The sequence below is a fragment of the Taudactylus pleione genome, unplaced genomic scaffold (genome assembly GCF_031769625.1).
Source record: "Taudactylus pleione unplaced genomic scaffold, aTauple2 ptg000592l, whole genome shotgun sequence".
Taxonomy (NCBI): Eukaryota; Metazoa; Chordata; class Amphibia; order Anura; family Myobatrachidae; genus Taudactylus; species Taudactylus pleione.
Window position 1 is genome coordinate 316,695 of NW_028284994.1, and position 22,244 is coordinate 338,938.

Sequence of the window (22,244 nt, forward strand, 5' to 3'; positions counted from 1 at the left end):
ATTCATTATTTTTAGGCCTTACTAAATCTGATGCATCTGACCATGAAGTTGGAAAAATAAATGTCTTATTAATGAGAAGTTCTGTCATTCCTTGGATTAAAGATTTAAAGTTCTTGGATCCTGTGCCACAAATTATTATAATGTCAGTAGCAGAATTACGGATAACATTCCAAATGGCTGATTGTTTAGGATCATTGCCAGGAACTGCTTGAACCTTGAATTCTGTACATATTCCATAATCCGCTAACTGTCTGCTCAGCTGCTGGAGCTCCCACTCTCCACTATCATCAGATGAAGAAATTATCCCAACCCAGTTCCAGCCAAACCATTTCAAAAAATTTGCAATTACCAAAAATTCCACTTGAATGTTGTGAACTGTTCGGAAAAAATGGGAATACATTCTTCTATCACTCAGCACAGGGTCTCTTGCTCCATAACTGATCTAGTAGGACATGAATTATAGTTATAATAATGAACATTAATTATACAAAAATTATTAAATAGGCTATTTTCTTTTCTTGTATGTATATGAAAATGTGCAAAATGTATAATTTCAATTAAAAAAAAACTTTCAATGTACATTTACTCTGCTATATCTATATTCTATAGATCTTTGTGTTAATAAATATATTTACTAGTATCAGCAATAATTAGTAAAAATGAACAAATAAAAACATGAAACTTGAGTTTAGTTACTGTACATGATAGTTTACCTAAATGCTCTTCATAACCCATTACGCTTTACACATCAAATTGATAAGCTATCTTTGGATTTTTTGGATGTGGCTGTTTACCATGAGAAATGCCATTTTGGATCCAAAGTGTTCCATAAAGACACAGATTGAGACAGTTTGCTGCACCCAAATAGTCATCACCTAGAAAATGTAAAGGAAAGCTTGCCCATATTGCAGTTTATGTGAGTGCTATGAAACAATACCTCATCAGTGACTATGGAGATCTAAATCTCTAAAATGAGACAATGTTTTCTTGCATGGAGCTATTTCAGTGCCACTATCAATAGATTTCTCTCTAAGGTGAGGTCAAGGTACTCACAGTAGTAAAGAGGCCACAGGACACTTTGGACCAAGTTAGAATGATTGCTACCACTATCTTTGATTTTAAATCACACAATGTGCAGAAGACATATAAAAGTTTTGGCCCATTATCACCACGGACCCAATTATGGAATGAGCGAGAGACCTCCTATGTGTTCCTAAGTCGAGGTGCTAATTTGAAACAACTCTTGATGAGGCCAACAAATCATTCATAATCTTCACATACTTCCTGGTTGCCTTCACATAAGAATGGCTGTTTTAGATGTTTGGATTGCACAATCTGTCACTCAATGTTGGTTGGCACATTTTGCTAATCCACACAAAGGAAGAAAAATCAAGATTTGCCACAAATTACATTGTACTAGTGACCATGTGATATATTTAATCATTTGTCCATGCGGACACTATTATGTGGGGATGACAACCCAAAATTTTAGGGAACGTATGGCCTATCATCAAACATCGGTCCAGAGTGCATTGTTAACCAACATCTCAGATAAGCTGGTTGCTCGACATTTTGCTATCATGAAAAAGTATGTCTCTAGTCTTAAGTGCAATAGATCATTACCATAAATTACCACGTTGGGGTGATCGAGATAAGCTATTATGCCAACAAGAAGCAACGTGGATTTACAAACTAGACACTATGGTCCTTAGAGGTCTTAATGAGTTCAACTCCTTGTTATGAATCCCACTGCCTGCTCCATGTGAGACCCCTAGAACCCAGCTAGCGAGACCTTCACCAATAACAACCGCCCATTGTTCCCTTAGAACTATGATACGTTCACTGGCACTTAGGCGGCCACCTGGACTTACGCTCGGAATAGTAGAGGCTCACACGGAGGTACAAGGGAGTTCAAGAGATGAAGTGTACAGTTAGAGCTGATACAGGTAATGGTTCTGATGAGTTGGCAATTGCATCGATGATATGGCAATGATACCGAAGGTGCGGCAATTGTGCTGATGTTGCGGTGATGGTGCCGATGTTGTGGCAATTGCCATAGATAAACAGTCTAGGGTATGAAAATGGCTTTGAGAGCCAATGGTGTGGCAACTGTGCTGATGTTGCGGCGATGGTGCAGCAATAGCCATAGATAAATAGTCTAGGGTTAGCAAATGGCTTTGAGAGTCAATGGTGCAGCAAGTGTGCCGATGTTGTGGCAATGGTGCTGATGTTGCGGCACGGGAGCTGATTGGAATGGCTAAGAAGCCAAATGAAGAATGGTGGTAGCACAGGAGCTACTTGGTGCAGCTAGAAAGTTGTATGGTGAACATTGGCAGCACAGGAGCTGCTAGATGCGGCTAGGAAACCGTTTGGAGATTGGTGGCAGCATGGGAGCTGCTAGATGCTTCTAGGAATCCTTTTGGAGGATGATTGCAGCCCGGGAGCTGCTTGGTGTTGGCTTGGAAGCCGAATGGAAGCAATATCACAGAAAGAACAAAACCTGCCCATGCAGCTAAGCTGATGAAATACACAGACACACTATGGTCAGCATAGGTGCAATAGTTCAGTGAGTATAAATAGGCTACAGCACTTAATCAAGCTGCACCTGTGGATGAGACATCACTTCCTGAGGCATGCCAATCACCTAGCAACAGGAGTAACCCCAACTTGCATGGTAAAGCTATCAGAAAGGGTCAAGTCATGACCGCGACTCCTACAACGCTTCTTTGTGTTAATGGGTTCTAGTATTTCAGCAGAATCAATATTTGCTTTAGTTATTTGTTTGGTTTTATATTTTATCATTTTTAAGAAAATTTTCTTTGAATTAATTTAGATTAAGTATGTATAGGTAATTAATTGTCTATGTGCACTGTAGCTTTTGTCTATTGCTGTTGCTGATTGATGTTACAGATATTGATCTATTTATCATTTAATTGATATTCAATATGCCCTTGCTTTATTAAGTAACATAGTCATGTACACTCCACACAATACTATATACTATGGTTGGTTACATGCAGTGCAATTTACTTTGTTATGCGCTTTTCATAATGGTAATTGGTCACTATTTTGCTTCATTCACATGTTTCTATATAGTGTAGTGTGAGTACACTTTAAGCTTCTCCCTTTGATATGACTTTATTTTCATCTGGATCCGGTGCATACGCGTTTCAGTGTGTGGAACGCAAGAGGCTTTCGCTCATTGGAATGCATAAGGCCAGACGCCATATTGCTTTTTTCAGTTTGATTTTTCAAAACAAGTTTTATATGTTTGCGTACGCTTACTATTATGTTATCAATATGAGCGCTTAATCGCTATATTATCTGTATGTTGTCTTAATATTATGTTTCAACTCATGGCTCTAATCAAGTTTTTCTATCATTTCCTGTTTGATGTGGTGCTGAACTTTGTTAGTTAATAGGCAGGTTTTGGTGCACGATGTTAGCTATTTCAGCTGTCCACTGCACTAGTCTCATCATTGTGTGGAGAGGAGCTGACTTGTTCACATCAGATGTCTCATTTCTGGTGACCATCCCTTAGAGGATTTAAACGTCAACTTTTTATGAATAGGACTGTAAGTCTACAATAAAACTGTGATTTTCATTTCTCTTGACTACCTGGTGAGAGCCCCTTTTCATAATTCTTTATATATATATATATATATATATATTTACACTTCAACAAAACAAACTGCACTCATGGACTTTTGGGAAACTTTGTATTTTGATATAGAAAAGTTAATACATGAAGGTCGACCTTTCAGTGCAGAAGAGCACCTCTATCAAGACCATAAATCATAGTAAGAATAGTACAAAACCTACAGTAATAAGTACATTGCCCAGCAGCCAGTCCCCAATGACAAGCACTGTTAAAAGAAAATATAGTTTAAAACATCCACCCAGGTGCCATAAAAGCCACATAATACGTAACGTCAAAGACAACAAAAACAGTGACAAAAAGATATATTGCATACGTTACTATGTTAAATACATATATCACCAATGAACGATGTTTACTGTTTTAAACAGTGGGCTAAATTAGACTATTCAGCATATTTTTTTCATTGAGGCCTTTTGGGGCTGCAGTATCCAGTTTCATAATCCACTTTGTTTCCATTTTAAGTAATTCCTTCCTGCAATCACGTCCACATAGATGTTCAGTGATGTGATCTATTATCATGTACCTAAAACTAGCCAAAGAATGTCTCCTCATCAAAAAATGTGTTTCTACAGGTTGATCATTATATTGTCTTGATAAGGCCAGACATATAGCCAAGTGATAGAGGGCCATACATTCATTGAATTGTCTGAAAGTTTTTCTTACATAATATAGCCCGCATTGGCATATAATTAGGTATATAAAAAATGTAGTGTTACATGTCACTACCTGTTCAATCAGCATATATCTTCCATTGTGGGGATGCCAGAATGAAGGTCCAGTATTTAAATAACTGCAAGTGGTGCAGTTTATACATCTGTAGCTGCTGGGTTTTTTAGTGGTAGATCTATTTTTAACCCGGTCAAAGTTAGTACTGTCCGTACAGACCACCTATCTTTAATATTCCTGTCCCATATAAAGCAAGCCATATGGGTAATATCCCTAAAGCCTAGCAGGTCCCGGGCCATGATGCCTATTGGCAACAATGCTCTTGTTGTCTTAGGGATGATGGAACTGCAGGTGGTATAATTACTTGCCCAGATGATATGGTCATCTCTTGACTTCTTGTTGCATTGTGGAAAATAGTCAGCACGGACTGCTAAGCATTAGGGATAAAACCCCTATGGCCTAGACAATATATCTTCATGTTACTGTTTTTGTTGTCTTTGACATGTTATGCATTATTTGGTCATCATGGCACTTGGTGTTTGTTCTTAACTATGTTGTCTTTTCAAAGTGGGACTGGCTGCCGAGTGACATCCTCAGTTGCTAGGTGATGTTATCTCATGCTCTGGGGATGCGGCATGGATGGATAGGGGATGTCATCAGGAGGTGTCTCACTACTCGCACCTTGATGTATCGGCACTTGCACTGGTATCTTTTCATGGCTCAAGTTAAGTGGGGTAAGTTGAAGTACTTATTGCTGTAGGTTTGTACTGTTCTTACTGCGATTTATGGTATAGATAAAGGTGCTCTTCTGAACTAAAATTTCAACATTCATATATTAACTTTTCTATATTAAAATAGAAAGTTTCCCACAAGTCCTGGAGTGCCACCTGAACTTCATGTTCTAAGGCCAGCTCATGTTTTCCCACCTGACTCAGATCCGAAAACAAGGCAAAACACATCATCCACCATCTGTTGGATTCTCGCAGGTTTTGGATTATATACAGGTTCCCATGATCAGTGCAATTTTGGAGAGAGTAGCTAGCAGACATGTAGTCAGAGGAGTAGCGTGGAACCATGGAGCCTGGAGAAAGTGCATGTCATATCGCCCCCTCCCTGTACTGAACTGTGCCAGTGGGGTATGGCCAGCCTGCGGGGGAATACTGAAGTGGAGAGAAAAAGATCAAACAGTGGCAGTATGATGCTTGGCATTGAAGTCCCATTGGGGGAATAGAATGCTTTGGTGATGCACTGTTTGACATTAAGGGGTAGCTCCTTTGGCACTGATTTATTTATGTATAGCACCTAGTATCTGACTGTTATCTCCTTAGAATCATTGTTATTAGTCAGTAGAGGAGATTGTATTATATATTCTGATCATTTAACTTAAATTTACAAAATATATGTGCAAGAATGAAATGCCACAGGGTGCACAACTTATGACTGCCGTTACTGCCCCAAGCAGTTTTCACTGAGTGGATCACCTATGGGATGCTCCCTTCTCGGCTACTGTATGCTCCTACTTTTCAAATATACAGTCAGCTCCATAAATATTGGGACATTGACAGAATATTCAGATTTTGTCCTCTATTCACCACCACAATGGCTTTGAAATGAAACAAACAAGATGTGATTTAACTGCAGACTTTCAGATTTAATTTGAGGGTAATTACATCCAAATCAGGTGAACGGTGTAGGAATTACAGCGGTTTCTATATGTGCCTCCCACTTTATAAGGGGCCAAAAGTAAGGGGACAAACTAAACAATCCTAAATCTAACTTTCACTTTTTAATACTTTGTTGCAAATCCTTTGCAGGCAATTACAGCCTGAAGTCTGGAACGCATAGACATCACCAGACGCTGGGTTTCATCCCTGGTGATGCTCTGCCAGGCCTCTACTGCAAATGTCTTCAGTTCCTGCTTGTTCTTGGGGCATTTTCCCTTCAGTTTTGTCTTCATCAAGTGAAATGCATGCTCAATCGGTTTCAGGTCAGGGGATTGACTTGGCCATTGCATAACATTCCACTTTTTAGCCTTAAAAAACTCTTCAGTTGCTTTTGCAGTATGCTTCAGGTCATTGTCCATCTGCACTGTGAAGCGCTGTCCAATAAGTTCTGAAGCATTTGACTGAATATGAGCATATAATATTGCCCGAAACACTTCAGAATTCATTCTGCTGTTTTTGTCAGCAGTCACATCATCAATAAATACAAGGGAACCAGTTCCATTGGCAGCCATACATGCCCACGACATGACACTACCACCACCATGCTTCACTGATGAGGTGGTATGTTTTGGATCATGAGCAGTTCCTTTCCTCCTCTTCTCTTCCAATCACTCTGGTACAAGTTGATCTTTGTCTCATCTGTCAATAGGATGCTGTTCCTGAACTGTAATGGCTTTTTTAGATGTTGTTTGGCAAACTCTAATCTGGTCTTCCTGTTTTTGTGGCTCACCAATGGTTTGCATCTTGTGGTGAACCCTCTATATTCACTCTTGTGAAGTCTTCTCTTGATTGTTGACTTTGACACATATACACCTACCTCCTGGAGAGTGTTCTTGATTTGGCCAACTGTTGTGAAGGGGTTTTTCTTCACCAGGGAAATAATTCTTCTGTCATCCACCACAGTTGATTTCGGTGGTCTTCCGGGTCTTTTGGTGTTGCTGAGCTCTCCGGTGAGTTCTTTCTTTTTAGGAATGTTCCAAACAGTTGATTTGGCCACATCTAATGTTTTTGCTATCTCTCTGATGGGTTTGTTTTGATTTTTCAGCCTAATGATGGCTTGCTTCACTGATAGTGACAGCTCTTTGGATCTCATATTGAGAGTTGACAGCAACTGATTTCAAATGCAAATGTCACACCTAGAATCAACTCCAGACCTTTTACCTGCTTAATTGATAATGAAATAATGAGGGAATAGCCCACACCTGTCCATTAAATAGCTTTTGAGTTGATAGTCCCATTACTTTTGGCCCCTTAAAAAGTGGGAGGCACATATAGAAACCGTTGTAATTCCTACACCGTTCACCTGATTTGGATGTAATTACCCTCAAATTAAATCTGAAAGTCTGCAGTTAAAGCACATCTTGTTTGTTTCATTTCAAAGCCATTGTGGTGGTGAATAGAGGCCAAAATCTGAAAATTCTGTAAATGTCCCAATATTTATGGACCTGACTGTATGTTGCACCTATATTAATGTGAGTACTATTAATCATGTCATGTTCTGTCTGCCACCATTATTATTATTTCAGGTCTCCTAATATTTTTTAAAATACCTTTCAAATAACACTTTATGGTCATGCCTGGAAACACCACCATTACTTTAAATAGCAAAGCAGTGACTTTGTTTAATCTCATAACTTATAATTGAAGTTTAGGTCTTTACCTCAGATGTGTCACGCTGAGTAGTGCTCATGAATTCCAGAACCCTGGATTGCATCCTCTGTCCATTTTGGTGCCCGTAGCTCATGCTCCACCAGAACCACCCTTGCTACTCCCCTGCATGTAGTCACTCAGTCACTGTCAGTCACTCAGTGTGTATTTTCAGTCGGGGACTTGGGATGAAGGCTGCTGCCATGTTTTACATAAAAGGGCTTAGGCTGCAGTATATAAAGGAGGGCTCATTCAGTTGGTGCTGCAGCTGCTGTGTCACTTGTCCTGTCAATTAACTGTGGCTGCTGCTGTGTTGTTGTCCTGGCTAGGGCTGCAGTCCATAAAGGGGTTCTGTTTTGTCCAGGGGCGGTGCTTTGTCATTAGAGTTGCTCTTCCCAAGTGTAAAAAAAGTAAAATTACTTTTTATATTTCCTTTTTTTGTGTGTGTGCATTATTAACTTAGCTGCACTATTATTGTTCGGTGACACTGCCACAGTTTATCGTCCACATATTTGTGACTCTGCAGGTGGTCTGTCTGCACTTGGCAGGGGTGCTTTGTTTTCCATAAAGAAGGGGTGCTCTCTGTGTTGTTCATCATGGGTCTGCTGCCTCATTCAGGGGAGCTCTTCCCCAGGGAACAAAAAAGTTAAATTAAACTTACATCAATCACCATTTTTTTTTATTTTTGTGTGTGTTAGCAACTTAGCTGCACTATTATTGTTCATTGACACTGCCGCAGTTTATCATCCACATATTCTTGACTCTGCAGGTGGTCTATCCACACTCGGATGGAGTGCTTTGTTGTCCATGAAAAAGGGGTGCTGTCTGTGTTGTGCACCATGGGGTTGTTGCCTTATTCAGAGGCGCTCTTCCCCAGTATAGAAAAACATATTGTTCGGTAACACTTCCACTCTGACCGCAGAGTAAGTTTTTAGTTATGGAGAACGATCAAATGAGAGGAGAGCAGGAACCACATACCAGTCTTTCAGCTGCTTCTAGCTGTCATAATAACAAGGCTGTCATCGTCCTCTACAAAGGTTGATGCCCAAGGCCTTAATTCAAAATCAAACAAGCAATGTTTTACAGTGTTAAACAAATAATAAAATAAAATATAAGTTAGCTGCAGAGAAACAAAAAGTTGGCAATATGCCATTTACTACATGGAGTGGCAAGGAAAGGATAAGGCCTTGACCTTTATTTATGACTAGTGGTTCTGCATCTTATGATGATGTATGCCCTTCTCCCTGTAGAAGTGTCAAAAAAATAAAATCGCTAAGGCATGTGACCCAACTGCCTTCTTAGAAAACTCACAGATCCCTGAGGAGAGTACAAGTGTGTCCGTGGTTGCCATGTGTCAGCCTAACCTTTCTAATACTGTACTTAAAACGGATCCACCTTTCACCATTTGCATGCCCTCTGCAAACATGCTGACATAGAAATCAAGGATGCTTCTCTGGAATTGCACCAGGAGGATGAGGATAACATATCTGTAGTTGGTGCTAACAAGAATAGAGGATGTTGATGTCGAGAATGTTGTTTGTGTAAATCAGGCACCAGTGAAAGAAGCCATTGTTGCCCATGATAAGGAAAAGCTCATTGTAATGACAAAACAAATGACAAGACAAAACAATCCACTTCTGCACTAAAAGGTCAACCTTTATGTATTAACATTTATATATCAAAATACAACGTTTCTCACAAGTCCATGTGTGGAATTATTTCCATCCAAATCCAAACAACAATTGTCAAGCCATCTGTACCCATGTCATGCCAGGGTAAATAGAGGTAGGAACCTTAGCCATCTAGGAACACCCTCCCTGATATATCATCTGCAGTGCATCCATCCAGTTTTTTGAAAATTAAGAAACTGTGGCTAAAAAAGTATCAACAAGCAGTTTAGTGTTATTTAGTTCTTTTCTCTCAGCTAGATCCAAGCACCTGGCATCTTTACCACCAACACCTTCATCAACAATATCCTCAATCATGATAAAAAGCAGTCCTGCATCCAATTTGATAATGCTCAGACCCTCCCGAATCCTGGATTACTTAAAAAAATCCTTGAGCACTATGCCTGCTGTTATAGCTGGGAATTGATCTGCATCTCAGAAGGGGACCTGGAATACTACTACAGGTAGTAGAAGTTCTAAAAAACAATTGTCTGTTAACCAATCCTTTGCAAGGGGTTGCAAGTATGACAGCAGTCACCCAGTTGCACAGTGGATCACTGATGTCATAACATCTATGATGGTATTAGATGTTGCATCAATATCCACCATTAGTACAGTTAGTTTTAGACAGTTAATTGAGGTCCTGTGTCCCCACTACCAAATCCCATATAGGTTCCACTACACTAGAAAAGCAATTCCCAGCCAGTACATGGATTTTAAAAATTAGTGTCCTCCAAAATGCCATTGTACCCACTGTCCACTTAACCACAGATATGTGGACAAGTGTAACAGGACAAATGCAAGATAATGCCATTGTACCCACTGTCCACTTAACCACAGATATGTGGACAAGTGTAACAGGGCAAATGCAAGATTACATGACTATAACAGTAACTGTATTGCCAATAGTGGCACCAACGGCAGCAGCAGTACATAGTTTGTTGCTCCATACGCATGTAGCGCGCCATGCAAGGCATGCCACACACCATGCCATGAGTCGCGCCACACAAAGTTTTGTAATGTAGCATAGCGTAGCACTGGAAAAAAGTAATAATGTGTAATACAACTTTTTATCCACCAGGTGTCACTTTTCCTAAACTACACAGCGCATGCATCTAATTTCCAATGCATGTTCGGTGTCACTGCCCGATGATTGGCTGACAGAAGTGGTGATTCGGTACACTATACAGTAGTACAGTGTTTTCCACATGGAATCAGGAATGTTTAATAAAGCTGTGGAAGAATGGCTAATAAAGTTTGAAATCATTAAGCTCTGTATTACACACTGACTGTGCAGTTGAAATTGCACACTTACGCCAATGTAAGTACTGATGGCACTGTCCCAGACTTAGACATTGTAGTGGTTTCATTACTTTAGGATCTACTGTAGTAATGGGATGAGGCATGTGACCAAGGAGGCTAATGCCTAGTCTCACTGCTTCTCCCATCTTCTTGTCCCATGGGTTCGAGACCTTGAAAATATAGTTGTTTTCTTTTTTTTTAAATCTTCACTTATTCAGTAATCAATAAATTTTCCACAACTTCCCACCACCTGGCATTTCTATGCTACTTTATGCCACTGTGTGCTCAAGAAAGGGGTGTATGGGGCTCCAATTATGTACCCATGTACTGTAGCACAAATCTAGTCGCACTACAGTATGGTGTTTTGAGTCTATTTCTACTGCGCATGCCCAGTGTGGGAGTCAAACACAGCGAAACTGGGATGTCTGTATTACAGTACATACTTTAGAGTGCAAACTTGTGTCAATGTCGGCACTGTCCCAGACTTGAACACTATAGTAATTTTTCAAGACCAGCAACTGGTAGTGGCTCTGTTTGAGAGCGAGCTCACTGCAATGCAAACTGGCTGTGCATTTAAAGTGCAAACTTGCATTAATGTCAGTACAGTTGGCACTGTGGTGGCTGTTAGCCAGCTTTGACGAATTATAAATGGGATCTCTGGCACATTGCCAGTGGGGGGTTGTTATGGGATTTCTGGTGCCTGCCCAGTGGAACCAAGCCATACACCATGTAGCGCTATGCCATGGCATATGGAAGATCACAGCACTATGCATGCCTAGTGGGTTAGGAGTCCAATGCAGCAAAAGTGGGATTCTTGCTAAGACAGGCTTGTGGACAAGTGGTTAGGTGTTCCGTCTTTCTACCTGCCTGTCCCGCCTGTTCTAGGCCTTAATATATTTTTTTTAATTATTCACTAGTTCACTATTGCTATCCAAATATTAATAAACTCAGTACATTATATATGCTAGATGTGTACAAAAGAAAGGAGGTATGTCTGCACTCTACACAAATTATTATTTGAAATCTCACAAATGGCCCCAAAATTCTATATTTTAATAAATTCTTAGATATGGGGGTGCTGCCCTGTTCCAACCAAATTATATTGAAGTGAAAAGGAGAGAGAACCAGAGGTTGTTTTCTCATGGGCGCACAAAAACATGTATACTTAAAAATTTTGCTTTTATTATCATAAATTTAAGAATATCCCAATTTTAGGGAAATATACAGTGAAATATAAGGTTAAACAATAAAGGAAAATTGGTGCAAAATGAAAATAAATAAATAAATTATGAAAAATTTGTTTAAAAACAGGGTCCACTAATAAATCTCTGCTAATGCTAAATACTGCCTTGTCAATTTACCATCTAATGGAAAATGGAAAGATCTATTGAATATCTCTTCATATAATTAAGCCTAATATTGGCTGAGATTATCTGTTAGTATCTTAACATAAAACATCCAAATGTAGTTACAGACAACAATTATCTCTAATCAATCTAGAGAGAAATCTCCCATTAATGATTTGTGTCCGCAGAGAAAGCAACCATAAAGAAGATCTATAATGCATGAGACATAACTAGTCAAATTTATTAGGGATATATATTTTCCAGGTGTAATTGTGCGATGATATCTTTATTTACTAGGTAATTAGTGCTAGCAATCTCTCATCTCATTCAGCCAGGATATGCAACATATTTAATTTGTCATGGTTACATCTGTTAGATGATACATACAGTTTATTATAGGGATTTTTGCCTAATATTTAGGTTTAAGGAGAGAATATCTGGAGTAGATCTTTACTCCTTGGATCGTTTTCCTAATCAACTTATTACTGTATCCACTATTAGTAAACCTCTTCTTCAGTTCTTTCTGTCTGATGTCAAAAGTGTCCAGGTCCGAACAATTTCTCTTCATCCACAGGAGTTCACCTTTTGGGATTGCCTTAATTGTAGCAGGAAAATGTGAACTGGTAGAGTGAAGAATGCTGTTGGTGGCTGTCAGTTTCCTAAAGATATCAGTAGAGATGTTGCCTTCATCATCAATGTGTATCGTCAGGTCAAGGAAATTGATTGAACTCTGGCTTGTCTCATGTGTTAGTTTAAGATTGAGATTATTCCTGTTAAGGATCACAATGAATTTATTGATATCATCCAGTTTTCCTTCCCAAAGGAACAGGATATCATCAATATATCGGAAGTATAATAGAATGTTATCCATATACATCTCCAATGATTCCTGGAATACTACTTCCTTCCCCCATCACCCCAGGTAGAGGTTAGCATAGGTGGGGGCACAAGCTGTCCCCATTGCTGTTCCTATAACCTGGAGGTAGTGGGATTCATTGCACGTAAAGTAGTTTCTGGTTAAAATAAATTCCAAGAGCTGAATCAGAAAATCATTATGGTCACATCTTATTCCCATTTCAAGGAAATATCTAATTGCTCCTACACCCTTATCATGACTGATACTCATGTAAAGATTTTCCACATAACATGACACAAGTCACACCCCTGGGTTAACACTCATATTCTGTAATTTAGTTAATATATCCATAGTATCTTGAGTGTAGGAAGGAGGTGCAATAACATGTTGGTGTAGATGTTGATCTATATAGATGCTTTCCCTCTCTGTCAAACTTCCCACACCTGATACTATGGGTCTCCCAGGGAGTTTGGTTTCATTCTTCTGAATCTTGGGGAGAAGGTAAATGGTAGGGGTTTTAGGTTTTTCACTTCTTAGAAATCCTAAATCTTGTTTGTTTATTGTGCCATTGTTAAATGATGTTTGAATTAGCCCATTATATTCTTTAAGATATTTTTGTGTGGGATTGACAGATAGATCTTAATATCCGGAAAAAATTAAGATTTCTTTTTTTTGTCAAATGGTTTGGGTGTATAAATTTGATTATCTCACTCATTAAGGATTTGTGCATATAAAATAATAATAATAATAATAATAATAATAATATGCACAAGTCCTGAGGAAGAGGTCCGTAGTGACCTTGAAACGTCGACACAGTTGTGTACATGTTGTAATACAATGTTTTCTTTACCACCAATGGAGTGCTGCTTCTTCTTTCTACTGTGGGGTTGCACATAGCTCCTAAGGAGATACTTGCTGTGTATCAACTATTTAAGAATGCACCCATCATTTGTTGCATCAATTATCCCGAGTGCCAAGTTACTATATATATATATATATATATATATATATATATACATATACAGTATATATATTTGCATAGAGGATAAATAAATATACTTGCAAACCCTTCAATTCTTTGTAGGGTGATGTTTCTGGTGATATTAAAAGTCATACGCGGTGTGTTAATTTCCTGGTAACTATGGAAACAGATGTTGAACATGTCACATGGGGAACTCTTACTAATGGTAGGGAGGTTTAACCAGGTTTGACAGGATAATTTCTTAATGAATATAAGTGTACGTGATGCGTAAGTCATGTGATGACCGATCATCATTAGAAAATGGTCCAGCTCAATTGTTTCTTGGTAACTATAGAAATAGGTGTATTGTAGATCACATGGGGAGCTACCACAAATATTGGAAAGTCAATGCAACTGACGTATTATGTCACGTGAGCGCACGTGACATGTAAGTCATGTGATGAGCGATCATCATTAGAAGATGGTCCAGCTCAGTTGTTTCCTGATAGCTATGGAAACCAATGAGTCTGGATCACATGGGGAGCTACCAACAATAGTGAAAACTGATGTATTGTATCACGTGAATGCATCCAAACCTAATAGCGGATTTCTTTTACATTGTATCAGGTGATATCTACTCCCACATGGAATTCTTTTGTGTAACAATATTCTAAATATTTAGCTATTTTCATGTTTTGTTTCAAATATTTTTCCTCCTATATAGAAAAGTATAAAAACAGACCAAAAATAAACATACTGTATATAGTTTTCGTATTTTTCGATTAATGAATAGTTTGCATAATCATGGAATATTTACATAGAGTCGTGTATATGCTTCTAAATTCTCTGATAGAAAAGGAACCTGCTGCTACTAACTTAATCTCATGAAAATATAAATGTGGTAAACCTAGGAATAAATTGAGTTGGATATGATCTGCAGAAATCCTATCATATATATAGAAAATGTGCAATATTATAAAAATACATGAATAAATTATAATAAAAGGTGGCAGGTGTATGTTGGTTGTATATACATAAAAAATGACTGAAAAGGACCTAAAGAAAAGGGAGGGGGTGTATGTGGATTTCAGGAAATACTAAAATAAATGAATTGACCCACGTGTGAATAAATTTGGAGGAGGGGAAGGAGGGCCTGCTGAGAAACAGAGGGAGGACAAGGAATGTGGATGATGGGGCCGGATTGCCCCTAAAATCCACTGTCATCATCTCTCAGGTCTACTATATGGAATTTACTTCAACCGCTTCATTCAAACCATCTGGAAAAATGGTGTTCAAACTGAACATCCAGTAGAGTTCTAGTTGACAAAGCCGTGAATATCTATCTCCACCCCTACTAGTTCCCGGAATATGTTCAATCCCAAGAACTACTAGGGAAGAGGGATTACATTGATGCTTCTCTAAGAACTGTCTTAGAATACCATGGTTCATTATCTGATTGGTGATATTCGGTCTGTGAACCTCTTCTTTAAGGGGCATGTGGTTCTGTCCACATACAAAGCAAGGGCAACTACAAGATAATAAATAAATGACAAATTTTGTCTCACAGTTTATAAATTGTTTGATTTCAATTTCCATGTCTGTCTCGTGTATCTTAAAGCTCTTTTTACCATTTGATACATGGCCACAAGTGATGCATTGTTGCTTCCTACACTGAAAAAAACCCTTTGGAGGTGCTGGTAACCAGGATTTAGAATCAGAACTTTCAGAATTAAATGTTTGAATATGACTTGGTGCTTAGATATTTCTTAGGTTGATTTTCTTCCTATAGATAATCGATGGTTTGCATGGTATACAGTTATATAATAATGGATCACATCTGAGTATTGAATAATTTGTTCTGATAATATTTTTAATGTCCCTTGAGCAATTATTAAACTTGGATATGAAATGTAACGACTCATCATCGGGGTGTTTTTGTTTCTCAACTTTTTAGTCTCCATTGTAATAAGTTTATGTTGATCTAAATAATGAACCTCTTTAAGTGCATTCCATAGAATGTGTTCTGGGTATGATCTATCTTTATAGCTAATTATCATCTCAGTGGCTTGTACATCGAAAAGATCTTTAGTAGAACAGTTTCTTCTAATTCTAAAGAGATGTCCTTTAGGTATATTTGTTTTACAAGATTTGTAGTGTCCACTATGGAAATGTAAATAGTTATTAGCATCTGTTGAAAATTTGAGGTAATAATTTTGTTATCCACAATTTGAAGGGTCACATCCAGAAAGTTGATATTACATGTATTAAAAGTGTGGGTAAAGGATAAATTATGTTCATTATCATTTAAATAATTAACAAAAGAAAGTGCTATTCCAGATAATGAATAAATAATTGATGTATTGACTGTAGAGCACCAGGCTCATTGCATAGGGCCCATCCTCCACATGGTGAGACTCAAAGTCTCCCAGGTAGAGGTTGGCATAACTAATGGTGAACCTGGTGCCCATTGTGGTCTCCATGGTCTGCAAATAACACAATTTCTTGAAATAAAAAATTATTTTGTTCTAAAATGAACCGTATTTTTTCTAAAATAAATCCTATATGTGATTGATTTAAATCCCCATCTTTTTTCAGTCTGGCACATATAACTTTTAAACCTAAATCACGCATGATAATCGAATATAGTGCAGAAACATATAGAGTTAAAAAAGCATAAGTGTCTTGCCATTTGATACCTTGGATCTTCTTAAGAAAGTGAGTGGTGTCTTTAATATGAGAATTTAAAGAAGAAACCCATGTTTGTAAGAAACTATCTACATAAAATGAAAGATTGGAACAAAGGGAGTTGATACCTGAAATAATGGGTTGACCAGGGGGGTGGGAGGGGGTTTTGAGGGATTTGTGCAACTTGGGTAAATAATAAAAATAGAGGTGGTGGGAAACGGTTCGAAAAGCAATCTTCGCTTTTCCATGGATATGACTCACTCCAACAGTGCCCTATCTACGATCTTCAATAAATCATCCAGGAAACCTTGTGTGGGATTCAAGCTAAGAACCTTATAAAAATGGTCATCTTTAAATTGTCTCAATGATTCAGTAATTTATTCCTCCCTATTAAGTATGACCAGACCTCCCCCTTTATCGGCTTCTCTTATGACTATGGAATGATCTTTAGATAGATTTCTAATAGCTCTTTTTTCCCATTTGTTCAGATTTGACTTTTTGTTGTTTCTATTCTTGTTCAATCAGATGTTTCTGAATTCCTCCATTGTGGTTTTGTAGAATAAATTGATATTCTTTGTTTTCCACATGGGAAAAAAAATTCAGATTTATTTTTAAACTTGTTGTTAAATTGGGAGGATGGTATCATTAGGGGAGTTTGTGTTGGATTCTTCAAATAGCTCTGTTAGTGCACCCAAGGCTTCATGATCTTGCTGATCTAAAATGATGGGTATTCCATCTTCCTTATTCTTTTTCAAGATTTTATTGCAGAAGTATCTCCTGTGGCAAAATGTTCTGGTGAAACAATTTAGCTCGACAAATAGGTCAAACATGTTAGGTTCTGCCGATGGTGCAAATTTAAGACCTTTGCCTAACAGAGATATTTCTTCAGTATTAAGTTTCCGGGATGATAAATTGAAGATACTTTTTTCTGAATTGGTTAGTATGCATTTATTTTTCATTTTATGTTGAATATTTAATCCCCCTCTACATCCTCTGTGCTTTCCACTCTTGATCTTTTTAATATGCAGAGATTTGGATGGTTTCTCCAGTTGGGGTCTCTTTCCTTGATTGTCTATCAGATGATAAAATAATTTTGGTCTGGCTCCTAGATTGTGTGTGGGGATTTTGGTACCTCTTATTCCCCTTAAGTTTAGTTACTCTGTATGGTGAGGGTGTGTAAGTATTAAATCGTTATATAGGTCTATGCTGTCCTATAACTCTACAGTCATTCCTGGTTTGCAAAAATGGTTTTGGATGGGACGATGATCGTGCTCCCTTCTGAAAGGTTCTAATCTCACCCCTTCTGTAGTCTTCCTGATCTCTTTTGAATTGATCTCTTTACTACTGACAGGGGGGCCACACACACATATGGGGCACACTCACACTCTGACACCTCTCGCAGACAACAACAGCACCCCTGACACAGCACTCCTCCCACACCCTGGCTGGGGGTCACACACACACTGACACACACTGGCAAGAGTCATACTCACACAGCTGGAGAAGACAGAGGCAGAATACTAAGGGCCTGAGTCATCATGGATCGCGCTGCAACAGCGTGCACAGATTGACCAAAGGTGCGTACTGTGCATGTGTGAGTTAGCATTGCAATCACACTGCATTCACCTACATAGATACATAGCCAATGCAGACTGCAGGATGGGACTTCAGCATTTGGGGTGGAGATGGGGGAGTGGTTGGAGAAATCCATGTGTGCCAATCCATTCAAACAATGTTGCATGGGTATGCATAAATTAGCTATTTTGACCACATACTCAGCCCGAGTACTTACAGCATGCGACGAGGTTAGCAATTTCAGAGTAATTCCAGACCTGTTGTAATTGTTCATGAGGGGCCGATCTTAGTCGATGTTCCCGATGTATATGCAGGACCGCAAGATATTATGGTAAAATGACATAGAATTGTCAGTACTTTGGAATCAAATGTTTAATGAGCTACATTATACAATGAGTTGACTATCCAGACAAGGAGCGCTTACATAAGTCTATTGAACAATTTATTACATATAAATTAACAATAAAACAAAAGAAAATAAATAAATATACATTCACATAAACAGTATATAAAAGATATACACATAATAAAATTCAGCTGATAATTTAAGCACTAATTGCTCTTCTACAGATTAGAACACAATCCAAATAATGGATACACCTCTGCGGTAGGTGTCTCAAGTATGTGTCAGTGTTAAACAACCTTTGCTTTAACACTTCTGGCATGGAGATGAATAGTTTTGCGATCTCTATTAAGCTCTTTTTATTTATTGATGTAGTATTGATCCATATGCCAAAAAGCTGTAAAACATGAATGAATCTCATACTGTATAGTCTTTCACACCAGAATAATTGAAGTTAATACTTGAGCTGGAACATGATATCCATATAGCCACTTTTACTTTCTAATGTTTAGCATAGATTTTCATTAGCATAAGCGGACAGTTTGTATAATAAAATCTACAATGAATGTTTCAGGTAGTTTTAACTCATCGTCCAGAAAGACAGCACTGTAGGAGGTGAGTATTATTGACTAAGGGCTGATTCAGACCTGGACACGAAGCCACTGATGCACGCTATGGCCGACAATAGCTCATTTGCACATGCTTTTGCATGAATATGCACATGAGTGAGTCACTCACTGAGCTTGGGAATTGTGCGCTCATAGCACACAGACTGGATGCTAATTTGAGTGACAGTGCCATTTGTGGGTGGTAACAGGGGAAGATGCTTGTGAGCAGGGGAGTGGTGCTACAAACGCAGCCATGTCTGAGCATCTAAACGGCATTTTAAGGATGTGCATAATTAGCAAAGAAGCATCAATGTACACGTCACTTGGTTGTATTTTAGACAGCACTGATCACAGTGCTTGCGGTTGGGTAGGGTCTACCTTCAGTGCTGCGTGCAGCACCGATGGCTTTTGATGCAACCAATTAATCACACACTTCCTGGAGATTATGTGCGCTAAGAAGGAAGAGTAGGCATCTTTATACTGAAGTGTGTTCGCTCTGCGGTTGCTCTCTAAGGCATAGAGGGCGTCCTTCCATCAGACAATGTAATTGCGGCATTTGCATACCCAGCTCCTTTTGGCTGCATTAGAGCACAGCTTAGTATCCAGGTCACTAATGAATCAACCCCTAAGTAAGCTAAATGGAAACTTAGAAATGGAGACTTCTAACTGCTTAATTAGTTATTAGGTGGGTGTCCAATGGGTCCTAAAGCAAGTTCCAACACATTTTCCTTAAAATAACAATTTATTGAGCACTGTGTGAAAAAAGAAAAATCACACACCCTATTGCATAGGAAAAAACCTGCGCCACTGTGTTTTTCAAAATTACACTTACCATTGGATATGCCCCATATAGCTGACTATGAGTCAGAATCAGAAAATAAAATAAATTTCAGGAACTTAAATAAAATGTTAACTAACTGAGACATAAATACATGGTGCCATCATTTCTAAATCTACCTCCATTTTTTATGTTATTAGGATACCCAGCCCACTCTGTGACTAATACAGACATACACTATATGGACAAAAGTATGTGGCCACAACTGTTGATTATTGATTTCAGGTGTTTTATTCAGTCTTGTTGCCACAGGTGTATTAAAGCAAGCACCTAGCCATGCAGTCTCCATTTGCAAACATTTGTGATACAAAATGGGTCATTCTAAAAAGCTCAGTGTCTTCACACATGGTACTGAGATAGGATGCCACCTTTGTAATAAGACTATTCGTGAAACTTCATCACTGCAGGATAATTCATGGTCACCTATAAGTGATATTAGTAGAAAGTGGATGCATCTAGGAACAACAGCAACTCAGCCATGAAGTAGAAACCACATAAAATCACAGAGCGGGGTCAACCACTGCTAAGGCGCATGGTGCGCAAAAGTCACCAACGCTCTGCTGTTTCAATAGATGTGGCAACAATTTGGGGAAGGTCCTTTTCTATTCCAAAATGACTATACTCCAGTGCACAGAGCAAGAACTACAAATACATGCTTTGATGAGTTTGGTGTGGAAGAACTTGACTGGCCCACACAAAGTGCTGACCTCAATCACATCGAGCACCTTTGGGATTAACTGGTATGGAGATTGCAAGCCATGCCTTCTCATCCAACATCAGTGCCTGACCTCATAAATGTTCTACAGAATGAATGGGCACAAATTCTTACAGAAAAACTCCAAAATCTTGTGGCCAGCTATAGCTGTGTGCTATAGCTGAAAAAGGAAGACCAACTTCATATTAAAGTATTTTTATTTGAACACAATGTCATTATAGTCCTTGTTAGTGTAATGGTCAGGTGTCCTGTATATGTTGGAATTAAAACATACACTACACTTTGAATGATGCATTTTAAAAATAGCTAAGTGCTATTCATGCCCTCTTCATGGACTGGCCACACTCACTCGAAAATCAAGCATTTGGAAACCTCTCTCTAGAAAGTCTGCATTTGCCCCTGAATATTTATCTTGGCTGAAACTAATAAAGACTGAGGTCACTTACCTGTGTATAACCATATATGTCCAACAATTGTGCCATAGGAATGGTGGTGAAAGAATTGATATCTCCAATAAAACCAATCACTTTACCATGTTCCCTACATGAAAAATTTGGAATTAATTTATTGTGTCCAGATAATATATCTAAGACATGAGTTACAGCTTTCATCTGATATCCACAAGAATCATACAAATCATAACCCAGAGTTATATTGGGCAGAATATCTGGATTCCTGTTAATCTCATTAATTACAAAAATAAAAGCCCGGTGGTGCTTGTACTTTTTATGATTAACACTGTTTAAACAAAAAAACTAAAATTATTTTACATAAATGTTTAGTAATATATGTTAAACTGTTTATTTTTGGAAAGGTTCAATTAAAAAATAACAAATAATTTATTATTACTAAAAATAAAAGTTTAGGAAAAAACTATAAAATCATTACTGCAGATTGCAAAAAGGTGGTCTTGAGATAGACCTTTAATATTGAAATGATTCTCTAAAAATAAACATGATATAAACATGATAAAAACATGTATTACTAAATCAAAAACAACATTTGGAGTATTAGGGCCTTTACTGCCCAATAGCAAATACAAAATTGATAGACACCTAAATCTTGGAAGGAGCCAGAGGAACAACTGTAGGACTAAATTTGTAATGAAGTAACTGATCATGTTTGAGTTATAAGAACACAACTAAAAACTGCATAATGAGACACTTATGATCCTAATGTAAACAAAAAATATACATTAAAACACATTAAACCATAGAATATCTTAGTTTTCCTAGGACACTTAGGTGACTAAAGTTTCATATAGTCTCAATGGATTGCACACATTTTTTAACAAATTACACCCAATTGTAAAATATGGATCCAGAGAACTAGATGTGGTGATTCAAAGGCAGATTGGACAACTGGGACAGTTGTAAAGTTCCAGCTGATCCTGTCCCATCCTACCCTCTGTCGGGCGAGCTTACTATGCCTGCCAGCTCGGGTTTGCGGCCATGCTTACAGGATTTGTGTTTCACTGAGGATAGCAAACTGGAAGCTGTTGCCCTTCCTTCCCACCTCACAAGACCATTGGCCAACCAACGACCTCCCTGCACCTATTGGTATCAGCAGTATCAGCAGCAGCACCTGGGGCTGGGGACTCAGCATCTCAGCATAGGAGAGATAAGTGGCAGCAGCTCCAGTTTAGCAGTT

At 38.3% G+C, this 22,244-nt stretch overlaps 1 protein-coding gene across 1 annotated transcript in view; it reads right to left on the reverse strand.

Moving 5' to 3' along the window:
* The window catches only part of LOC148481189 (vomeronasal type-2 receptor 26-like), a 158,195-nt gene that overhangs the window by 112,909 nt on the left and 23,042 nt on the right, over nt 1-22,244 (reverse strand). Inside the window, exon 3 of the mRNA XM_088453808.1 lies at nt 21,041-21,332. Within this exon, the coding sequence (XP_088309934.1) occupies nt 21,041-21,332 (292 nt within the window). The remainder of the gene's footprint in view (nt 1-21,040; nt 21,333-22,244) is intronic.